The 25,458-nt window shown below is 30.4% G+C and overlaps 1 protein-coding gene across 1 annotated transcript; it reads left to right on the top strand.

Moving 5' to 3' along the window:
- Positions 1 to 1,490: 1,490 nt before the first annotated feature.
- On the top strand, positions 1,491 to 24,504 carry mnd (L-type amino acid transporter minidiscs). Its single transcript, XM_011496696.1, has 8 exons — positions 1,491 to 1,836; positions 8,815 to 9,033; positions 9,572 to 9,842; positions 12,481 to 12,604; positions 17,043 to 17,243; positions 17,326 to 17,475; positions 22,945 to 23,122; positions 24,383 to 24,504. Exons 1-8 carry the CDS (start codon positions 1,515 to 1,517, stop codon positions 24,442 to 24,444), a joined length of 1,527 nt encoding a protein of 508 aa, XP_011494998.1. The 5' UTR covers positions 1,491 to 1,514; the 3' UTR covers positions 24,445 to 24,504.
- Positions 24,505 to 25,458: the final 954 nt, after the last annotated feature.

Raw genomic sequence — 25,458 nt, 5'->3', positions numbered from 1 at the left:
GGCCTCAGCAATTTAAGGGACGCATTTTTAAAGATTCAAACACTTTCGATACAGTACTTATTCAAATAAGTGTCAAGTGGTAGTCCATCAACGCAGTTCAAGGCAACAGTCGTTACACGTCCTAGAAGAACGACGACATATCCCCGTATGTCCATTAACGCGGTTCAAGAAACCAACGTTACAAGTTCAAAAGGCTCAGAGTCCGAAGACAAGTTGACAATTAGTCTTCGTAAGTAGTAGCACCACTACAATAATCAAATAAAACTTAAGATTCAGAATACGTCATCGTCTCGATACAATACTTATTCGAATACGTGTCAAGTGGAAGTCTATTAACACAGTTCAAGGCAAGTCGTTACACGTCCTACAAGAACGACGACATATCCCTGTATGTTCATTAACGCAGTTCAAGAAGAGGCTCTCACCAGAGAGACAGTGCAGAATAATTCCAAGCTCATCGTCAAGGTCGCATCAACTGATGCGAGACTTGCCAGCCTTATCCTCACCTAGTTCAAAGTCTGACGCTTATGAATCCACAGCGAGCCATTCAACACTCGCAGAAGACACAACAAGTAGCAGTATCCTTCATGCGGTAAAAGCCCTTCAAACTCTTTCTTCCATCTGAATTTATTGCAGTACGCCAATATCAAGACAAGGTACGCTTGCTACGCTACGAGTACATCTCTCAAGTAACAATAGTTACATGTATTGCGGTACATAACAACCATAACCTCAATTACGTACGTGCTCATCCAAACAGCGCGAGTGTCGACGAATCAAACTTCGCGCCACTCTGCGCTCATATTCAAACCATCACGCTACATAGATGAGTATATGTTTACCGCCGCAAATACATTAATCCACCCCAAGAGTTATTTCAATAATTAATAATAGTAATACTAGTCAATGTCCTGTAATCGGATAAATAACAGAATAAACAGCATATACATCAGCCATATTTATATTGTATTATTAATAATATTCACTTGTGACCTTTCATCGCTACCACACAACACCCGTGGTCTCTGAGTTGTCAACGGTATCAATTTGTATCCTTCGAAACGGCCTTGGTAAAACAAGCCGGAACGGCGAATACATTTTGTACAAACATACAAAATCGAAGCTTTAATCCACTTTATTATTTTAATTGATTAGCTTTTGCTAATTTTTTATGTATTGTTATAAAAATTTAATATTCCTATCATTGTTATTAAATAATTTAGAAATATATATATTTTCATAATGTATTTGTTTGTACATTCGAATATTAACAAATTTATATAAAAAATATAAAAATAGATTAATAAACTTCATTAATAATAAAAATCTTTTAAAATTTAAAAAGATTTTAAAAACTCTTTTTTAGTGTCTTTTTTAATCTTAAATAATTATGAAATTAAAGTATACTTTTATTATTCATTCTACTGCTTTTCAGAGTAACTAAAATTAAATACTGTGAAAATATTAATATCAAAAAATTAATAATTTGACGATTGCTATATAACTGATCAAAGATGTCCAATTTAGTGATTCCTTGCAACCAAGACTGTTCAAAAGCAATTTTAGATTCCGACGATGCAAACATCAAATTGATTATTGCGAATGTGAATAACATTCAACAAACAAATAATGAATTAAATACTATCATCAAACTTAAAAAGGAAATTGGTCTTCTTGACGGAGTAGCCATCATCGTTGGTATTATCATTGGTGCTGGCATTTTCGTCTCACCTAAAGGTGTTTTAGTTAATAGTGGTAGTGTTGGCCAAGCACTTACAGTATGGATTTTTTCTGGTTTTTTGTCTCTTATAGGAGCGCTCTGTTATGCTGAACTCGGTAAGCTCATTTTATCTAGTATTAATTAAAATTTTGAATCGTAAAGACATAAATATATATAAAATACACAATAAACAATAAATATATAATGCACAATAAATATATGTTGAATCAAATGTTTTTAATTTCTTTCCAGTAAGCATATTTTATTATTTATAATTTTCAAGAAAAATATTGACATTAAATATTATACATTCAAATATTAGTGAAAAATATTGTATAAAATATGTAAAAATAAAATTCTTTTAAGAATATTAAAAAAATTTCATTATAATTTGATCGCTGTAAATTTTATATTTTTTATATCGTTCCACCCTCTAATTTTTTAAATAGTCAGTCTTTCAGTATCTTCTATCTTTTTCTTGAACACAACTACCCTTTATTTATGATATTATTAAAAGAATAAAATATATCTCAATTTCTATTCATCTTAGTCTGTTATATATTATTTTATATATGTAATTTAAAAGCTTAGTATATTTAGTCCATACTTTTGTTTTGTAGCTAACTTATTTAAAAAGCCATTATCATCGCGTCATTTAAACATATACTTTTCTATATATTTTTATATTTTTTTCCTCGAATTTCAGTGTGTTAGATTATTAACTATACTTGTGAATATTCTTACTTAAATTCGAAATTAATTATTAATATTTTTATAGTTGCTCGAAAGTTTTTGTATTTCATATCATCTGATACAATTGCAGAGATTTATAGTAAAAGTTATAAATCTATTGCAATTTTATTTCATTCTCCTTTAACTATTTTCCCATTAGAAATTCTAATATATAACCTTAGTATTCTCGCAGAAAAATTGAAAATAAAGGCAACTTTCAATAAAAGAAGAAACTCACGTGGAATATTTTTTACTGTTAGAAATTGGAACATTTTTTCCAAGACCTTGGGTTCTCAGAAATTTTACAAGCCTTCTAATTCTCGAATTTGTAAACATTTGACTCCTGGAATTCTCGAAGCTTCTATAACTTATTCTCGAATGTTCTATAATGTTTATCTAGTCTCTATGCGTCAATTGAATTCTTAAACCTTCCAAAGCTTCGTGTACAAAATGTATTCGCCGTTCCGGCTTGTTTTACCAAGGCCGGTTCGAAGGATACAAATTGATCCCGTTGACAACTCAGAGACCACAGGTGTTGTGTGGTAGCGATGAAAGGTCACAAGTGAATATTATTAATAATACAATATAAATATGACTGATGTATATGCTGTTTATTCTGTTATTTATTGATGACAACGTTGACTAGTATTACTATTATTAATTATTGACATACCTCTGGGGTGGATTATTGTGTTCTCATCTACGCAGCGTGATGGTTTATGTTCGGAAAATAATCCCACAATTTGACTAGTCAGCCAAACGTGCAATAATTAACGTAGAACAATAAAACCCACTAGATGTTATGTGGGGTTGCCGGGCAAGTAAAGGGTGAATGCACTGATTAATAATTAACACATGTCTTTATTATTTCTATTTATTTGAATTGATTTACAAAAGGGTGAATTACAGACGAACTTTATATTTCTTGATAATCTTGTGGTGTTGAAATATATTTACTATGAATGAAGCAGGTTATAATCTATTGAATATTATCACTAAGAGGTTATGGTGATTGTAATGCTCTGATCCAACACTGGAATGCTATTGTGTTTATCTTAATACGTGTGTAGTTGCCTTTAAATATCGGTCGTAAGAGAGCCGAGATGGAGGTTATGCGAAGCTGTGCGCCATCTGTGGCGGGAACAACTTGCAGTTGGAGGGATTGAGAAGCCAATGTGGCATTTATAGCTGGTCTTGTTCAAGAGTATGTCCGGGAAGCTTCCGTAGTTGGACTTTATCCGTCCGTCTTCTACATAAGCCGAGAAATCAAGAATGAGTACTAGCTGTAAGGACTTACTTGCAGTGTATCGTGATTTTCCAGTCTCTCTTCGATGGCTTGTTATTACGTTCCCTTGCAATGTTGCAACCCTTCAGTTCTTCCTTGTCTCCAAGTGAGACCACAAGTGGTCAGGTCCCACGCAATCCAGTCTTGATGAGATCAATTCAACTGTACACTAATTCACAATAGTGGAAAGAACTTATTATTAAAACTCAGCTAGCTAAACGACTCATCTCTCCGGTCCTCCTCCGTGAGAGTTGGTCGTGACTTATCCTTCACTGTAAGAAGTATTTGGAAAGAGTAAGTGAGGGTACATTACGTAGTCCCTTCTTAAAATGATTCACTGATCCCGCTCCACTTGGGATCCCTTCTTCCTTTATTAATTAACCAATCAGTGGTTGATCTTGGGTCGCACAATAGATTATGCACGCCTTCATTTCCACTTCCTTCCGGGCTCAGTTCCGAATTTGCTAATTGGGAAAGTGTCGGAAGGTGGCGAGCCTTTTCCATTGGTCACCTCTCTTTGGTTGCCTCATCCCTCTCTGGGACTTGGCTAGAAGAAGGGTCCGCTTGGGCGTGGTCAATTTTCCAATACGATCGACCAGATGTGGCATAGCCAAGAACAATGCAAGCATTGTCTTAAAGGCCGAGTGCGCACGTATGGTCATTGCATGTGTAGTACGTATGGGTTTTCGGTTGCAGTAAATATTTGTACTCAATGCTTCACGCATATCTGATATTCGTTTCGAATCTACTTTGGGGTTCTCCCGGCAGTAAACCCATTAGGTTCTACTGCACTGGGAGTATGAGCACGTTCCGCTAGAGTTTTCCAGATGTTTTATGACACTAGTACAAATAATTATGAGCAGGAAAGTTTTGAAGTCTTAAATACAATTTTCATGACATTACTTGTCAGATATTTTATTGCCTTATTAAACGGAGTCTCTTATTCTCAAACAAAGTTAAAAATTTGTATTTGAACAAACGCAAACAAACAAACAAACAAACAAACAAAAACACACGCGTACACACACACACACATACACACGCATATATATATATATATATAAATTATTTATTATCACTCCAATAATTCGCATAAGTCCGTGTATATGAAACATTGAGGTAAATACTATTGATTTTTATTAATTAATTTATACTTTAAATTGAATATAAAAAATAAATAATTTTTCGGGTCTCTTCATTAACTTTATTTCTGTATCACATTTCATAACTAATATTTAATAATTTCATTTTATACATAGAATTTTTTACAAGTACTGAGTTAAACGTAGTTTTATATGATTGTGAATACACATATTGAATATAAGTGTTAAGTAAATTCTTTTATATGCTGATTTCTTTGATGAAATTTTAGTTCATTAAAATTAGTATTACAGTTTTTGAATAATTTGTAGTTTAAACTTGTTTAAAATTCGAAATTTACTTAGTGAGATATACATGAGTTGAGTCAAATCTTCATAAAAAATAAGTATATTAATGCTCGTTATATTTTTCCTATTTTTTAGTTGCATTTAGTTGCAAATATTTCCTTTTTAATTGCAATAGATTTTTACTATGTCTGTTAACATTATTTATTTATATATAATTTACATTATTATTGCACATTAGTTACTTTTTCTTGTGTATAATGACGAGTTTTACATATTCTTCTCTTTCATAATTACATTATAAAAATTATTCCAACAGAATTCTAAGCTAATTCTAAAAGTAGAAAAGCTACTTATTATAAATTAATTATTAACAAATATAGAATAATTTTATGCATTGATTACTCTTTTCTATTGTATAGAAAATGCAAATTCCTCAAATACATAAATATTCAGGAATAAAATATAATATACTTAGGTGCTTATATCTACTTTTAAAATATATATTCTCTCTTACTGATACATCACATTTAATGTAATTACTGTTTTTCAGCAAAGTAGCAGGAATTTTACTGAATATAAGTAATTTACTTTATTACATATGATTTACCTACAATATATATTATCTAAAATAATATAAAAAATCGTAACATTTTCACCAATAACTGATTAGGTTATTAATTTATTATAAAAAATAATGTTTTACACCAGGTTATTCCGATATTGAATCAGTTTACAATATCATATAATAATAATAATAATATTAATAATAGGAACAAGAAGAATAAGAAAAATACTATAAGTAAAAATAATAATATATTTTTGGTGTTTTTAACCGTGAATAAATATAGTGAATAATAATTTAAATTAAAGTTATTAAAATGATGCTGCTGCTAATTGTTTATAATATTGTTTATCTTAATACGTGTGTAGTTGCCTTTAAATATCGGTCGTAAGAGAGCCGAGATGGAGGTTATGCGAAGCTGTGCGCCATCTGTGGTACCTTGTCGGTTTTGCAGAATCGATTACAATGTGCGCTGTGTAGCTAAAAAATCAGCTTACTTATATGAATATGTCTATGGTGGATATATGCGAAAGCTTGATGCTTGATTGGATCGCGGACATAATGTGAACTTGTGCTTATGAGGTGCTGACCACGAGCTTGAGTGTCGTGGAACTTGAGCGCGAGTTAAACTTGAATCTATCGCGGGTATAACGCGAATTATGAATTTCAATAGGTTGTATCGCGGGCAAGACGCGAGATATGAAATTGTGTGTATCGCGAGCAAGACGCGAGATCTGAAATGTGGGTATTGTTACCTCAATTCGGAGTACAGCACCGATTACAATGACATCTTATAGAAGGTGCAGCATCGACGCCTTATCCGAAGGTCAGGATCCGAAGACAGTAGTCTTTCAGAAGGCGCAGCGCCTCGTCCAGTGATCAAGTATGAGTGTGGTGGCCGCTTTTAGTTTAGCGCGTCTCCTCTTAGCTGACTCAAGCAAGAAATGCCCTTATAGCTGGTGTCGTTCTGTACACCTTTGGCCGTTCACCGGAGCTTTGCGATCGTATAGTGCCTATCACGGCTGGTGCATTCGCACCATCAGTGCCGTACGAGGCCGGGGCGTTTGCGCTTTCAGTATATGGCTTTTAATTTAATTCACACAAATTCTGATCTTACCTGTGATACGCAGTTGATACGCTTCTTATTTCGTAAGCACTCTTGGAATGCAATCAGCACTCTTGGCTGCTTGAACTATGGCGCGCTTAAATAGTTGTTAAATGTATTGGTTTCACTATTGGCTTACTAGCTTATTGTTACTTATGAATAATGTGCGTATATTTAGTAAAACTCACTGAAGCGCACCGGTGTCTGTTACTATGCCGATTATTATCATGACGTCACTAAGATATAGCCTTGGAGAGTTCATCGACATTCGATTCATCATCATTATTCATCAATATAAATACTTCGATCAATACTACGACATCGACATCAATATTCGAGCATTCTGCGTACTGAGATCTTCCGAAATCGCTGAATTGTGTTTACAACGTAATGTATAGATGTTGATACCTCTCCCACTTTTGTATTCCGCTTTATCTGCTTCAATCCGTAATTACTTTATTATTATATAATCTTGTTTTGAGTTAGACAATGTCCATCAGTTTCCTGGTGGGAAAATAGTGTGGATAAGTGAAAGGGGTAGCGCTTCAATTTCAGTATTCAACACATCTGCTTTTCGTGCTTGTTTATTGCGTTTTACTTACAACTAGACTATATTGTTTCTATGGTGACTATGAGAATCGCTGAGATCTTACTGTTCTTTGATTGTTGCCACGTGGTTTTAACATGCACTACATGTAGAGGTAGGTGGTTGTAAGTCTCCGAATCCGCTTGACGCTGTCCGCCTGGTGGTGGAGTACTACACGGACAAGTGGGAGGTCAGAAATCTCTAAACACCTCGTAGAAACTCCTCCCTGATGTCATGTGGCGTGTAAGTATGAAGAAATAGTTCAATACCTTAGTGTCTCGTTTAGTGGTGTTTGTTTTCACCGATTCGTAGAAGTGAAACTTGCTAATTTACTTACTATAAATGTGGCTCAGTGTCAGAATTGCTGTGGTCGTGAAAGTTGCTACGATCTCACTTGAATATTTCTCAAACTGAATTATATGTTATCACTACGCCACTGATTTATTCGTCCAACACCTTTTCCCTACCATTTATCTAGTTGAATACGCACACGAAACTAAAAGTGTGTTCCGTCTGCGGCAGCCCTGCTAAGAGAGAGAGAGAGAGAGAGAGATTCTCTCGTAGTGCTTACTTAAATACCCACGTGGCAGCCTAGTTAATGGTGACAACAATGGAAGCGATTGTGGTGCTAAAAAACAATGGATGCGATTGTGCACTTTTTTTCGGATGTTACAGCTTTTTTCCGAATGTCAACGATAGTTGGGGTTTTCCCAGAAATTATAACCGTTGGACGATTTCCCTGAAATTATAACGGTTGGGACTTTCTGAGAAATGATAGCGGTTGGGCTTTCCCCCGAAATGATAACATTCGAAAGATACTCGGAATCTCGAACAGTCATAGTATTAACATCTTTCAAACATTTATAGTGTATGTCTTATTGAATAACTGAAAAGGCCATTCAGTATATTTATAACAATTATAAAATTTAGCTTATACCGAGCACTACTACTTATCTATTTATATAAACAAATTTAATATCTGAAATATATTAATAATATGCATGCAGTAGTAAATTATAATATTTCTTAAAAATAATTTTAAATAGAATTTCAACAGATAAGAAAGTGTAAACGATATTCATTATTACCATGAAATTTAATTAGTAAATTCAATGTATGGATAAAATTACGTATGCAATGAAAAATGTTTTCACCATAGAATGTCATATTTGCTCTTCGGACAAAAGTTACTAATTTATGATATAACTACTAACTGTATAATAAAATTTAGCGACATTTATTTAGTTTTAATCTTTTTACTAACGTACTAATTACTAATACAAATCATATTCTTAAATAATATTTATTAATTAAAAATACTTTATATTTGGTTGAAGCATTATTTATTTTTTCCAATTGTTTCATTCCATTTGTTCTATAAATTTTAAGAATAATAATTAATAGAGTGTTTTAGAAAATTAATTTTAATTTTTCAGGCACTATGATATTGAAATCCGGCGGTGATTATGCATATATAAGTGATGCTTTTGGACCACTTCCAGCTTTTCTGTATTTATGGGTAGCATTATTTATTTTAGTTCCGACAGGAAATGCAATAACAGCACTCACCTTTGCCCAGTATATATTACAGCCTTTGTGGCCGGTTTGTGATCCGCCTTATGAAGCCGTTCGGCTACTCGCCGCCATTATTACTTGTTCGTGATATTTTCATGTAGCATATTACAAGACTTTATTAAACATTATTTGGTTATTAAAAAATATTATGTTATTAGCTTTAAATAGATGAAATAGTTATTTCAATTTATTTTTAACTATTTTTTAGTTTGAAATTAAAATGATTTACATTATGATATTTTATCTTATCGAATCTTTAAAATATTAATAATAATTTCTAAAATATATCAATCTATAAGTATATTTTTTAAATAGTTAATTTAGATAATCACTGATTCTTTTAGTAGACTTTGTTTCTTATATTTGAAAACCAAACTTTCAAAACTTTGATATGTTCACACCGACATAAACTTACATATAAATTACTTATAAATAATAAATAATATATATTGTAAGCTGTTTCAACTTTTTATGATATTGTCGATTGAAATCATAGTAACATTAAGAACACTCAATATATTTCTTACATATATTAAATATTGAAATATTACTAATTAGAATTTAGTTCTATATTTTAATTACTGTATATTTTAATCATATAAAATATTTGGTATACAGGCTTTTTAACAGCTATTAATTGTTGGAATGTCAAATGGGTTACAAGACTTCAAGATATTTTCACAGGAACAAAAATATTTGCACTTATAATAATTATGTTTTCTGGTCTGTGGTGGGTTTGTCTTGGCCATACAGAGAATTTTAACCATCCAACAGTAGGAACTAATACAGAACCAGGATATATTGCGCTCGCTATTTATTCCGGACTTTTTTCTTACTCTGGATGGAATTATTTGAATTTTGTTACCGAAGAACTTGAGGAACCTTATAGGTAATTTATAAATAAGATATAATGTTTCTGCAGAAATATATTTGAAGAAATAAACGGTAATTGATTGTTTTATAATGTTGAATTGATTATCACTCTATAAATTTACAGTAAATGTATAGTAAATTTAATGTAGAAGTAATCTTATTACTAAATTTATAACTTATAAAAATATTTTAAAATATACTCTTGTGATTTTTTGTTTTGTTTTTAACAATTTGAATAAATTCTTGTATTTTATTGTACTTTTATTCGTATTTTGTTAAAATTTTATTTCCACTACAAATATATTTTATTATATTCATTCTGAGAGCTATATTTTGTGCTTTTTCAAAAAATATTCAAATGTCTTGTAACAATTCAATATAATTACTTGAAATATTCAAATTCATAGTAATATACCTTAAAGATCTTTTTATGAAATTGGATGAATTTTCTGGCTGTGACATGAATCTTATATCTTTGTTAATCAAAATGCTTCAAAAATCAAACTGTAATTGTATTAATAATTTTCTAAGTTTATGCATATTATTACCATAATTTGTAATTTGATTACACCACTAAGATTTTATTTTGCACTATAATTAACAGACTTTTATTATTTATTGACTAACAAAATATTTTCGTTGCCTATTTTTTAATACATTTTTCATCTATACTATTTACACATTAATCTACGTTTTATATAATGTAGTTGTTCGAAATTGTAAAAATACTCCCAAATCATTAGAAATTTGGAAAACTAGCCATTAAGAGTTCCGAAAAATGCAGGCCCTTAAGTATCTAGCGAAAACAAGTCGTAAACACATTTGGCGAGAACATCCCATTAAGTATCTGATGAAAGCAAGTCATAAAACACATCGGTCGTAAACAAATCATAAAGACAGCGGGATGATACATGCCAGACGCTTCACTCAAAAACCACACTACACCTAATCATTACAACTTTTACGATACATAGCGCATATGATCATGAGATTTACTTGCAACGGTATTAGGATGGAGAGGGAAGAGCGCGTCAACAAGTCCCCATCATGGAGGGGATTCGAGTAAGACCCGCTCTCATTGGAGCCTCCATCATGAAAAAACGCACTGGTGGGAAACCCCGCCACTTCAGAAGCACTCTGATTGGAGATGCCATAAACTAAAGGAGACATCTGATTGGATACACTAAGAAGGAGAAATCTGATTGGAGACACCATAAACGACAGGAAAGCTTTGATTCGAGACGCCAAAAAGGAGGGAATTGTCATCAACCACCGCGAGACCGAGAGAATGCCCTTAAAAAGAAGGCGCCGGCAAGGCACAGAAGCTTTTAAAAAACAACAGCCAAGTAAAACGTGCACAAACAATCAGAAAAACCAAGAACAGATAATAACGCTAAAATTATTTAACTTACAATAAGTACCAGATAAATAAAACATTCACAGTCAGCGGTGAAAAAAAGGAAAAAAGGAACTAAAAAATAACAGTTCGCACAGAATACATAATCATAACCTACAAAGAGCTGCTCGAGGCAAATTCAGCAAACAATACGAAGAATAGCCAACAAAACATCATGTGCAGAACTATGAAGTAAAGTTCCATTCCTAATTAATACATAACTATCACGAGCCGTACGCGGCCAACCTGCGGATACGTAAACGCCATTAGAACTACCTGCAAAACCCAAAACCAAGCAATTCAAGCTATCGCCACGTGCCATTACAGAAGGAAGCGCAGGGGTTTACGACCTTGTTCTTCTGCGTGTATAACTCCACCACCACGTGCATTACATATAGAGGACTAGAAAAGTTATGACCTTCTACCTGTACATGCAACGCACATTACTCTGCAGCAATAGCAATACACGCTTAAGAAACGAAAACATTCAAACATCAACTAAAAATCATTATAATACAACTAATACCGTTATCACAATAAACTACAAGAAATAACGAAACTATTTATTAGCGAATACATGCACTATCCTGTCCACTTGCTCGCAATCCTCCTATCAACAATCTGGGAGTTTATACCTAACTTTAGATATTTGGCTCTCCTAGCCCGGTACTCTATTTTTAGATATATGTAATGAAAATTGTAAATTATATTTCTTTTCAGATATTTTATTAAATAACAGTTTTAATTATATTACATATAATAACATTTTTTCTATTTTTACCAAGTAGTGTATTTAATGATCTTATACAAATATTTTACTAAAATTTATTCATATTTGCATCCATTCTTCATATATTAAATGAAAATATTTTTAATATATTGCTTTGTATATATTTAACATTGATTATAAGATAAGTATTTAGCACGTAATTATATATCGAATTCATACCGATATTCTATATAGTTTGTTGCAGATAAGAACATTCAATGTTAAAAAATTTGAGTTTATTAATAATTAAATAATTATCATATTACCAAACTGCTGTTTTAATGTTCTCTTAGATTGTTGATTATGAGAGTAGTGATTCGTTACATTTTAAATATTAGTATAGAAATATACAAATACTCACAATCATTGTGTATAATAATTTATAATTATTTAATTTAATATATCCTACATAAATTTAAATAATTTTTAAAGAATATATTTAAATGAAAATTAGAAATTATATGACTTTGACGTAGATATTTTTTCTAGAAATCTTCCCCGTGCAATTTGTATTTCAATGCCTCTTGTTACTGTGATTTATGTTCTCGCAAATTTATCGTATTTTGTTGTTTTGACACGAGATGAAATACTTGCATCAAATGCTGTGGCAGTTGTAAGTATAAATAAGTTGTTATATCTGATGTGGATATAATAAATTATATGATTTCTATTTCATTAAATATTAACGAAATTTCTAGGAAACAATATTTTTATTTAAAAATTTTAAATACAATTTTATATAAATTTATAATTTAAATTTACTTATTAATTTTTAATATTTCATCAAGTATTTATAATTTTTCAGTACTACTTCAAGTATTACACGAAATTACTTACATCCTGACCCTATTTTGAAAACATTATTTCCTTGCAATTTTGATATTATAACAGTATTTTTATTGCTAGGAACATGTATTATGGAATTTTATAATTATTCAAAATAACTTTTTATACTTATTCATAAATAAGTAAAGAATTATATATATATGAGTATAGAAGCTATTTTTTATTATTATCAAATACTTTTAAATATTATTTGAAAAAATTTTTTAAATTTTCGAATGCGAATGGATGTTCGATATTAATGGTTTAGTTTATGGCTCAAACTACCAATTAAATATTTCAGTGGATTAGTCTCTCGGCAGGATAACTTTAAAAGGAAATAATAATTGACAAGGCTGAAAATATCATGTATTTAGTAAAACAATGTTTATTATTTGTAAATAATTATAATTAATATTGCAATGTTGTGTAAAGAGAGATTATTCTATTGAGGTAATGAGGGTGTGTCCTTGTAATCTTGATGGTGATAGACTCTATTGATGATACAGTGTATCTTGTAAATGCGGTTATGCTGATGTTGTAAGTATCAGCTGATGTAGTCAGACAATCATGCGTATGAGGTAGCATGACAAAATAATCTTTACGTCAAGTGTGCTAGATTATTTATTTAGATTATTATAATTAATTATAGGGGCAGTAGAAGAGCTAGTCATACAAAGGTGTCATAAATTATAAGCCTTAGAACTCTTGAAGGACTTATTGATGTGTATTAATGGTCGATTAGTCGATATACTGTAGTCTGGTCTTGAGAATGACCTTGACTTATTGCGTCATCTGTGTTGACTGTTTTGGGAATGCACGACGAAGGGATGCTTCGAGAGAGCGTGCTCTGTCACCGGACGACTGTTTGGGTCTGTGTGAGGTCGAAGCATTGGTTCGACCGAGAGAATGTGAAATTGCCCGTTTTATTCTTATGTGAGTTGTGACTAGCTTATTTATTAATATAAAAGAGGTACCTTGTAAACTGCTGACAAGGTCTATTGATTGCTGCGTAATTAATATCCCCTTTGATTACTATTTCATTGGCTTCACTGTAATCACTATCTAATCTGCACATTTCTTATTCTTATGCACACGTGTATTTTTAACTAGGTTGCCGAATATATGACCACGTGTCGTCTTCACAGTATACTGAAAACACTGAGCGGCAATTACACTTGAGTGAGCGCGAAGCGCTTAAATATGTATGCAGAAAATTCTTTGTGGCGTTAAAAAACGAAGCTTCTAGAAGTTTCGTAGGCGTTCTTCCTTTTTGAGATCTGATAGTATATTAGATTTCAGATCGTAAAACTTGCTCGGACTTGTCGATTTTTGTTTATAAACATTCGCCCGAACGCGCGTGCCGTACGCCGCACAGCGCGTATGAGCTACTCTTTCTGAAATTCATGGAACTGCATCAATCCCGAACAATGGATTATAGTAACATTACTTGAACACCATAAATAGAGCTGGTATTTATATAATAGAATATATACAGCTGTTCAGGATTGAACCACCCAACAAAAAATAACAATTTATTGTTTGTTATAATACGATTCCGATACATTATATTTAGATTATGGCGCAATATTTGGATTATACGTTACAAAAATTCACTGGAAATTTAGCCGCGCACTTTGTCCGCATAGCAACAAAAGAAGCTTCTCGAATTTATCAAAGCTTGCATCCAGAGAATTCACTAAAGCCTCCAAGAATTTATAACACCAAATGTACGCAATCGTATTTAAGAAGCAACGAACGGAGAAGAAAAGCAGTCTTGTTGAATTATTCAAGTGAAACTATTGCCAGTCATATCTGTGAAAGTCAAACTCGTCTAAGGGATTTCGTGCAAGGTATATTTATTATATATATTGATTATTCGATTATTATTATTGCTGGCCAGCTGTCGGTGCGTCTTCTGCAACGTGACGCTAGTTAGACCGCATTGAGGACGACAATATAGACTGGCGCGTCGAGCATATTACTTACACTTTTCGCGACCTCTCGCCGATTTCTCATGACCGTTCGTGGCCTACGTCTACCTTATCATATTTATTAGTAGAACTCGGCCTAGCTTTCCTCATCACTGTGAGATATTGCCGGTCACGCCACCCCGGGCAGACTTTTCGTGATCATTCGCGGCCCACGTCTACCTTATCAGTGAAGCCTGTGCGACTTGATTCTTCTCAAACCGCTAAAGAGGGCGCCGATACTGATTAGTAGACCTCGGTCTAATTCTCATTATCACTGCGAGACATTGCCGGTCACGCCACAACAAAGTGATTCTGATCAAACCATAAAAGAGGGTGACAACAATTCGTAATAATCCCCACCACCGCCACGAGCCAAATTCAATTCTAGCGTCAAGTCAAACGCCTAATTAGTCGCGAGCCGAATCTCGCTTAGTACGATTCGAGCGTCGACTCAAGCGTCTAAGCATCCGCGAGCCGGATAATGCCCAGTAAAATTCTAGCGTCGACTCACACGACACAACTGTCGAACAAGAAAGACTCCGTAGATTTATAAGCTAGAACCCGTAATCAGTACTCCCGAGTTACTTTACGAGGCTTGCACTCTCAGACGTTGTTCCGACTTAATATTAGCTGTCTAGTTACTATAATCAACAATACTCACTATAATTAACAACATCAATATTACTGTAACAGCTACTTGAATAAAGGTCACTAAAACCAATTGTGTTTACCTGAATTGACCCCCCCCCCCCCCCCCCCGTAGCCATTAAACCGGTGGTACGGTATAATCCACCCACCGTGATCTTCGATCATACTGGTGGTTGGAATTCCAAACAACAGCTATTTATATTAGTATTGGAATATTTAATTCCGTATCTTAATACAAAATTTGAAAATTTATTTGCAATTTGACATCAATTTTTATTTACAAAGAGATGTATGACTTAAGATACATAAACACAATCACACACACGTATACACATATTTATAGGATTGTATTTATCCTTTATTTAATAATTATTCTAAGATATAAATATGTGGAACATAAATTCACGTAATCATTTATATTTATTTAATATTGTTCGGTATTGGAGCATTTTATTTGAGGCCTTCCGTTCTCGGAATATTTACATTTTCTCACATTGATTGTCCAATTATCCAAAAGCAGAATTCTCGAACGTTCTACAAGACTGCCTAGCCTTCGCGTAGCAACGTCGATTGAATTCTCGAATCTTCCGAAAGCTTGGATTATCGATCGTTTCCGAAGGCTGCTTGGTCTCGAACGATTACGTTGCTTTCGCCAAATTCTCGAATAGCTGAAAGCTTGTTTCGAGCTACAGTTAGTTGCTACGCCGATACTTAAGTCAAGACTCCACGTAGTTTACATAAAGCAGTCATTCATTACACAGTGCCAGTTATTCCTCCGAATCAGTCACTCGTCCTAGCCAGTCATCTACGCCCAAGCCATGCTATCGCGCGGAGTATACACCAAGGAGGTCACGCAACACATGCTCTCTCAGCGCAGCCTTTATGAGGAACGCTCGTTCAGTTCTCCAGTGCACATAGACAACAATCTGTCAAAGGCTAACTGCCGTTCTAGAAAATAGTCCACTACACAAAGCATGGTATCTGATCCTTCTACACTCGAAGGTATATCATCTGTCTTTATTGAGAATAACTAGCACACAAATACACCCATACTCCCTTTATGAGTATGGCCGTCTCTTTGCTAACTATCACTACCACCTTCTCATGCTCACCTGATGAGCATGATCGACTCTTCTTGCTAACTTTTACAACGTCAGCATAGAACCCAACAAGCCATATTCCCCTTCAGGGAATATACAAAATTCATTGCTGATCCCCATAACATCATCAACGACATTGACACCATTACCAAGGAGCAACCACATCATTGCAATATAATAATTCCCTCTCTCGCATAGGAAGTGAACATAGAACTACAATACTATAATTGTTAATAAAAGAGAATAAACGATGTCTTAAACGCTGTACATATTTACAGCCCATCCACATGGGTGGTTTCCTAAGCATCGCTACGGCAAGATACTAATAAATTGAATTATTGAATTTGTAGTTCGAGCCAGAAAATAAACTTTCGAACAAATATAAATATTATATAAATATAATACTCACAAAAGTTTAATATAAATGAAATAGTCTATACAAATACAATAACAGAATGAATTAATAAATATAGATTTATTACGAAAAATTAATATTTTCTTGCTCTAGACTTTCGGTGATAAATTACTTGGACCTATGGCGTGGATAATACCATTTTTTGTAGCGTGCTCAACATTCGGTGCTTTGAATGGTGCAATTTTTGCCAGTTCAAGATTATTTTTCGTAGGTGCACGCAACGGTCATTTACCTATTGCAATATCTCTGATCAACGTGAAAAAACTTACACCGATACCATCTCTTATTTTCCTTGTTAGTATCAATATATTTCTCACAAAACAATCTATAAATGTTTTTTCAAGGCAAATTATTTATATATATTATTAATTTTCAGTGCATAATGACACATCTATTATTATTCATAAAAGATGTTTACGTCTTAATAAATTATGTAAGTTTCGTTGAAGCCCTTTTTACCATGTTATCAGTCATGGGCCTTCTTTGGCTGCGATACAAAAAACCGGATCTTCATAGACCTGTAAAAGTAAGTATAAAAATTTTGTTTTTATTACTACTTAATTAATAATAATTCCAATATAATATCAAAGCTTCTTATTAAATTTTGAAACTAACAAAGATATAAAAGTCAATTTCTTAATTAAATAATCGCCAGTCATTTTTTATATCTATTGAACATTATAAATTTTACTTATCATACATAAAATAAACGTTCATTTTAATTGTAACAAACTAATTTTTTAAAGTATTAAGATTTACTTAACATAAATTATGTAGTATGTTAAATTTGTAAGGAAATAAATATTTTTCATAATTTCTTCATAATATGTTAATAACAACAGATTATATAAAAAATTCGAGAACTAAAAGAACTTAAGAATTTTGGAAATACTGTTAAAAAAGAAAAAATATTTTGAATGCAAAAACAATAAAATTCTATAAGAGTTATTTTGACAACTTTAGAAGAAAACTGAAGAATCATAAGAATATTTTTATATCTCGAAGCAACAGAAGTTATTATTTTTTTATTATACTTATAAAAATTTATACTAATTTACAGTGTAATGAATGTGTTGATGAATGAATGAGTATGTGTTTCCTTGTGTTCTTGATTATTGTAGATTCTATGGAGAGTACAATGGATCTTGAATGACGGTTTTTATGCTGATGTTATAAGGGTCAGCATGTATAGTCGATCATACTCATGAATGAGCATAAGAAGATGGTGTTTGAATCAAGTATGCTTGATAGATGGAATAACTATACTTGATAGAGTGTAAGATGTTTTGATGGAAATTTGTGCGTAATCAACTATGGTTTTAATTATGTTGGGAATAGTAAAAAGACTAATCACAGGTAAGAGTCATAAATGATAAGCCTTAGAGCTTTAAAGGATTTCATTAAATCTATTTATAGTCGATTATTCTATCTATTGTTGTCTGGCTTTGACAATGTGCTTGACGTATTCCGTCATTTGTGTCGACTGTTTAAGGGACTGCACGATGACGAAGTATTAATTCGAGACAGCGTACTCTATCACCTGTTGACTGTTTGAGGGCCTGTACAGTTTCGAAGTGTTAGTGCGAGAGCGCGTAAGTTTACCCGATCGACTCGTGTGGGCCTATACGGTGTCGAAGTGTTAGTTCGAGAGCGCATAAGTTTGCCCGATCGACTCTTGTGAGCCTGTACGGTATCGAAGTGTTAGATCGAGAGAGAGTAAGTTTGCCCGTGTGATTAGCTTATTTAATAATATAAGGAGATGTACCTTTTGAATTGCCGATAAGGTATGTTGAATTACTGCGTGGCTGATGTGTCCCGTTTGATTACTATTCCAATTGGCTTCATTGTAAAATCACTACCTAATCTGTTGATTTCTTTTTATTTATGCACACGTGTATTTTTTACGAGTATGTGGTCACGTCATAATATTTTAAAACACTGAGTAATAATAACAGTTGAGTGAACGCGAGATATAATAACAATGAGCCTATAAGCCTTTTGAATACGCGCACAAAGTCGAAGGCTTGACCATTTCGTAGCGGCTCTGCTGAAAATACCGACTGTTCCATGGCGGTCCTGTTGAGGGCAGATCGAGACCCGTGTGCCATGGCTTCTACTGGTATATGGTTAGATCGGTTCACTGCGTTCGGGTCACGGCAAGATGTTAGCCGCAAGCGCAGTTGAGCGAGGGTGGTTCGATAAGAGATGATTAGCAAGAGAGGTGTTCAGTAGAGAGGCGTTCAGCAAGACAGCGAGGCGCGCCGCGTGCTTGCCTTATACGCAGTTGAGCGAGGGTGGTTCGATAAGAGATGATTAGCAAGAGAGGTGTTCAGTAGAGAGGCGTTCAGCAAGACAGCGAGGCGCGCCGCGTGCTTTCCTTATATGCGGCTCACTTAGCTGGCAACAAAGCATCGTCGTTGTTGCACTGGAATCTTACACGAGGCGTAGAAAGAAAAATTTAGAACTTTCGAAAATTCGACGAAAGAAAAAATAAGGCTTAATACCGACAGAAAACTTCCGGGCGATATTATTACCCGAAGACCGTATAAACATTACGGGCCACTTGAAACCAAAACAGAACAAGTAGACGAAAAATTCTCATCCAAGTGTTTACAGAAATCTGAGATTTAAAAGGGCTGTCGATGCCGACAATCGGCGGTCTTGAAACTGGCTTCAATCTCGAACAGTAGATGTTACTAGAATTTAAATTTTCTTAGAAAATGATTTCATATGAAATCTTATATAAAAACTGTTTAATGACTTATTTTTTATGCAATGCATATATTTAAAAAATAATTTTTATATATAATAAAATAATATTGAATATTTTTACATTATTTATAATTTTTAATTTCCAATAAAATATTCGTTTATATACTTGATTTGGTAACTGCACCCATCCATCTTCTTTGTTTTAAACTACCAACATTTTTAAGACATTCCTTCTGGCCAGATTGCCTCAATAAATTAAAGATTATGTTTATTTTCAGAATTTTACATTTTGCACAAAGTTATTTTATTCATGAGTAAAATATATTCTTTGCTATACTATAAATCTAGCATAATTTATCTTTGTCGATAGATATTCCTAAAAATTGTTTTGTTTATACATTTTTAATACGATATAAACATTTGATTGAACTAGCTTGCTTTATTAATTATGTGAAATAGTTATGGACAAAATGAAAATTTCTTATTGTACTAATTTAATATTAATAACGATTTTTCCTTTTAATTAATTTTTTTCATTTGAAAAATATGTTATAAGACTTATATTTCTAGTAAAACCAATTCAAGTTTATTATTTTGAATTCAAAGAAGTTTGTAGTTTTATAGACTTTGCAGGTTACTCAATTATATAATTTGAAAAACAGTCATCCGAGTAAGAATTGCAAATGCGGACTAGTTTATATCGATAAATAAATGAATGTAAACGTTATATCATTCTATAATCAATTGTTGCAAGTTTAATTGAAGAGCTTATCAGAGAAGAAAAACAATAGCACTACTTTCTAGTTTTTCCCAGCATTAATTAAATTATTTTATTCTACTTATAACTATAATCTGCGAAAAGCTTTTAACTTTCCCAGGGATATACATTTTCCAAGAATATTGGACACAAGATCTCATATCCAAAATTTATTTCAGATTGAGGTAGTTTCAAGCAGAACTTTAAAACACAAGCTAGGATTATTTTCTATGTATTTAAACCAATTACTTAGCAATATTTATCCTAGTCTATATTAAATACGACCAGATGTTTATTCTGTTCTAATCGAGATCACTTGATTAAATGTTATAAATAATAAATTAATAATCATTGCAGGATGAGCTGCTTAAAGAAATTTAGAAAGGAAATATTAGATAAAAATTTCCTATTGATCGGATTTAAATAAATATATTATCTGTATTTATGAATTTGCTGATGTATCGAAGAAAACTGATGCTGTATTGATTTAAGAACTTAATATTTAGTTGATTTCTTTAATTAAAATCTACAAATTTTATGTACAATTTATTTATTTTCAATTTGCATTATAAAATAGTTAAATTTTGAAACATATTAAATAATATATCAAATTCTTCGAATAATGTTTTTCAAGTTTCTGTTAAATTTATTATATATAGTATCTTCTGAAAAAAATAATGTAAAAATAAGTAAAAACAAATAGATTATAAAACGTTTGAAAATTTGTTTATTTTTCTGTGTAACTTAGTTAACTCACTAAATTAAGCTAATAAAAGGTGTTCTGAGAAAATTTAGACAATGTGGACAATTCGAATTAATAGTCTTTGCTACAATTGGTTTTCACTCTATATTTTACATAAACTTTACTTCCATTATGATTTCCTAATTATGCAATTTCTCAGTGTACTCATTCTTTTTTTCATTGTACTGTTCCTTCATTCTACAGCTTGACATGGCTCTTAGTTTTTCATTGACTTCACATTTATAGTCCCTGTTATAAAGTGATATTTTTAAAATTCGTCTTCAAAATGTTTTAAAATATTATTATCTACTGATTTTGATTTGATTAAATCCTCTTTATTCAGACTTTTCATTCCATATTGATCATATAAATATAATTTTATGAAGCTAGAGCTAAATTTCATTAATATTTTGAAAACAGTTTTTTGCTGTTAATCTCAATAAAAAATTCACAATTTGAACAATTATCCTCAGAAGTTACACTGAAATTTGTTCTAAACTATTACCACTAACACAATTTTAAGTAGCTATTATATTTTTATTTAATCTTGAACATTTTGTTGATTTTCTACCAGATTTCTATGTAGTCCTAACTTTAAACACTTCATCAAAGAAACATGATTTTTTCAGACAAATCAACTTCCTAAAAACAACTTAAAAAATATATAGAATATGGGAAATATAGACAAGATAATGTCTCAATAATTTATATTGAAAGAAAAATATAACGTAAACATCATAAAGGTAAATCATCGCTAAATATATAGTGAAATTGACAAAGTTTACCATCATGTTACTGATCAATATCGAAGTATGTAATTTTAAACAGAATTTTGTTAAAAAGACTTCAGTCAATGTAAACATTACACACTTTCTTATATCCTTTGTTCAATGGATAATTTTTCCCATTTTAGTTTTGAATAAAATTGTTAAATCATAAATTATTAAATTTTAGCTTTCTAATAATATATAACATTAGTTGATTTTTACTTATTCTGTACCTCAATGTGCTAAAATTGTATCACACCTGCTATTTCAATTGTTAAACTTTTTTCTGATTGTAGTGTACATTTAGCTATTGTAATTTTCTACTCTACATACTTTTCACACCAATATGTCTCATTGCTTTTAGCTACTTTTTTGAGATAACAATACATCAAAGGATGAGTTACTTTGTATCTACTTATGCTTTTTATACATTGACAATTTAACGTATCATATATTTTCCTTGATGTCTCTAATATATTTCACTAAGTTCAGGAAAAATAATGTTTTTACTGCATCAGCAAATGTTTAACGAATTTATAAAATTGTGGTATTTTACATTTTATTAAGACACCACAGGTAGAAATCGAAAGGAATAATGAATGTTATCTGAGAAAAACACACTCCTGGTAACTCTCTATTGATACAGAGAAATTACACTTGCTCCATCCTGCACTTAACAGTACTTAGATTCTCAATTAACACATTTATAATTTCTCTTTATAATTCTTTTTTCATATATACAATGTTACAATAGTTATACTTAAAATATTAGCAAATTATGATAAAAAAATATGTTTTTATCATTTATGTAATAATAACTATGAGTTGTATTATATCTTTTAGAGTATTCAAATATACATGTTTAAATTCGTTTTTAATTGAATCTTTTTAATTTTTTAAAACTGTACAAAGACAAAAAAAAATTAAAAAATTATGTTTTAGTAAGCAAACTTAAAATCTGTTTAACTCGTACATTTTATAATCCAATATTATTAATGTTAATTTTATATTTTTAAGGTATCATTAGCATTACCCATAATATTCTTCATCATTTGTGCCTTTCTCGTAACATTTCCATGTTACGTTTCACCTTGGGAAGTTGGTGTAGGTGTTATATTTATATTATCTGGTATTCCTGTTTATTGGATCTTTATCTATTGGTCCAAAAAACCCAGGTGGTTGATATCTACTTCTTGTAAGTTTAATAATTATTCTTGAGAATATATTTTATTTTTAAATAGTATATATTTGTCTAAATTTAATAATTAAATATATTGATTTTCGTATTTTAGGTAATTTTATATATACGTTTATTTATTTTGTCACATCTAATTAACTATCCGTAATATATTAAGATAATATACCTTAATTATAATAAATTCTTAATAAATTAACATGATTATTTCTTAATAGCAAAGTATAATAAATTTAATTTAAAAAATATATAATGAAAAAGTATTTAATTTATATCATTTTAGTTTATAATTCTTATAATTTTAAAGATAATAATACACTGTTTATGCAATTAACACTATATTTGTAAATAAAAGATCATCTTTTTAGAATGTAATATACAATGTGCTGATCCTACGAATTCATTTTTTTCCCTGAAACTAAGATATTAGTAGTAGTAATGTAAAAAGCAAGAAATTTTTGGTAGTATAATACAAGTACAAGATAAATAGTTACAAGACCATTACAAAGTATAACATTTATAGATTGTATTATACTTAGCTAATTTCAATATATTGTTCATATTAAGATAGCAGAATTACTTATTGAATGAATCGTTGTTAATCTATCTCTGTTATTTTCTGCCAATTTCTATTTATATGTTACTAGTACCTAATAATAGCAAAATAAACTTTATTTAAAATAGCTATTAATCTTCTAAAATGAAATATTTATAAGTAAACAATAATTTGTTTTAAATATGTGATTTATATGATTTTTGTTTAGGATATTGTTAAAATAATAATTGGAGAATTATTTATATATTTATTTTACCTAATCAATTTCTAATTTGATAATTGGTTTCAATATACCTACATTAAAAAATTTAATATTATTATGATAATATAATATTTATAAACGTTTCTTTAATTTTGTATTTGTTAAATGTATATTTTTAAATAATTGAATAGAAAACTAAATTTTTTAAAAATAGTCTATATTATAAAGAAATTTCCTTATAATATTGGATTAAAATAATGGATATTTACATAAAAATATTTATTTATATATTGTATATTTTCTGGTATTTATGTAATACTAATGGGAAAATATTTAATTTTATTAATATTTTATATCAATAATTATGTATAAGTAAATATAAAAATGATTTCTTTTACAAATTTAATATTTAATTTTGAAGTGATAAATTTTTTAAAAGTATTTAAATTACTTAATCTACATATTATCAATATTTGTTTTTAACTTACATATTTATTTACAGATACATTCAACATAATATGTGCTAAAATATTTTTATCCGAACAAGAAGAGAAAAATTATTAAATAGTATTTAGTAAAAATATAAATTTTTTATAACAATAATCTACATATTTGAAAGAAGTGTAACACAATGAAACATATAAGAAAAATAAATAATTTAAACATATTTCTTAAATATACAAAAAGTACAAAGTTCTCATTATTTAACAATGTGAATTAACATATTTTGTTTCTTATTATTATAAGATAAATTTTAATATTGTAATGTATAATTGAGTTTAATCTAACATAAGTTAAGGTACATACAGTCATTCAATTCTTATAGATACTGGCAAAAATTTATTTGATTGTAATATCTTAAATTAGTATAATAATAATAATGATAATAGAAATAATTTATTTAATATAATCAAAATTTGAATAAAATATATTTTAGTGTATTGTACTTACTTTTAGTTTACTGTATTGTATTTATTTTAGGTATTAAAATTTTCAGTTATATATTGTATATATTATCGAAATGTAATAATTATTAATAATTTATATTTATATTTGTTCATTATTTAAAAAAATAATATATTTACTTTATATTGTTTGTTTGATAAAAATGAATGTCTTTATTCAACAGATTAAATAATAAAGATGATATAATTATATTTTAAACATTATATAAAAAATTAACTATGAAAATTATTTTAATTATCAAATAAAGTTTAGTAATGTTTTTCATAACAATATTAATACCAATGTTATTATTGAGTAATACTTTTAAATAAATAATAACATAATAATGATAAAACAATAAAAATGGTATTCCAAATTATTACATGCAGATATTTAAAATTTTTAATGTAGATATAATAAATAAATATATTTTATTTATCTAGTAATATTGAAATAATATTAAATTATTATTTTTAAAAATTCTGTATATTTATATTTGCAAGTTCAGTCTAATTACTAAATTTTTATAAATATTCTATTTTAATTGCACTATATATATGTAGGAGTGTGTAATGTTTACAATAGAAAAAAAGTTTAAATTAGTATTTTCTACAAATTTTGAAATAAATTTTA

This window comes from Ceratosolen solmsi, unplaced genomic scaffold, assembly GCF_000503995.2.
Source record: "Ceratosolen solmsi marchali unplaced genomic scaffold, CerSol_1.0 scaffold29, whole genome shotgun sequence".
NCBI lineage: Eukaryota > Metazoa > Arthropoda > Insecta > Hymenoptera > Agaonidae > Ceratosolen > Ceratosolen solmsi.
The sequence above is the reverse complement of the archived record's forward strand: the minus strand, read 5'-3'. Positions and strand labels throughout refer to the sequence as shown.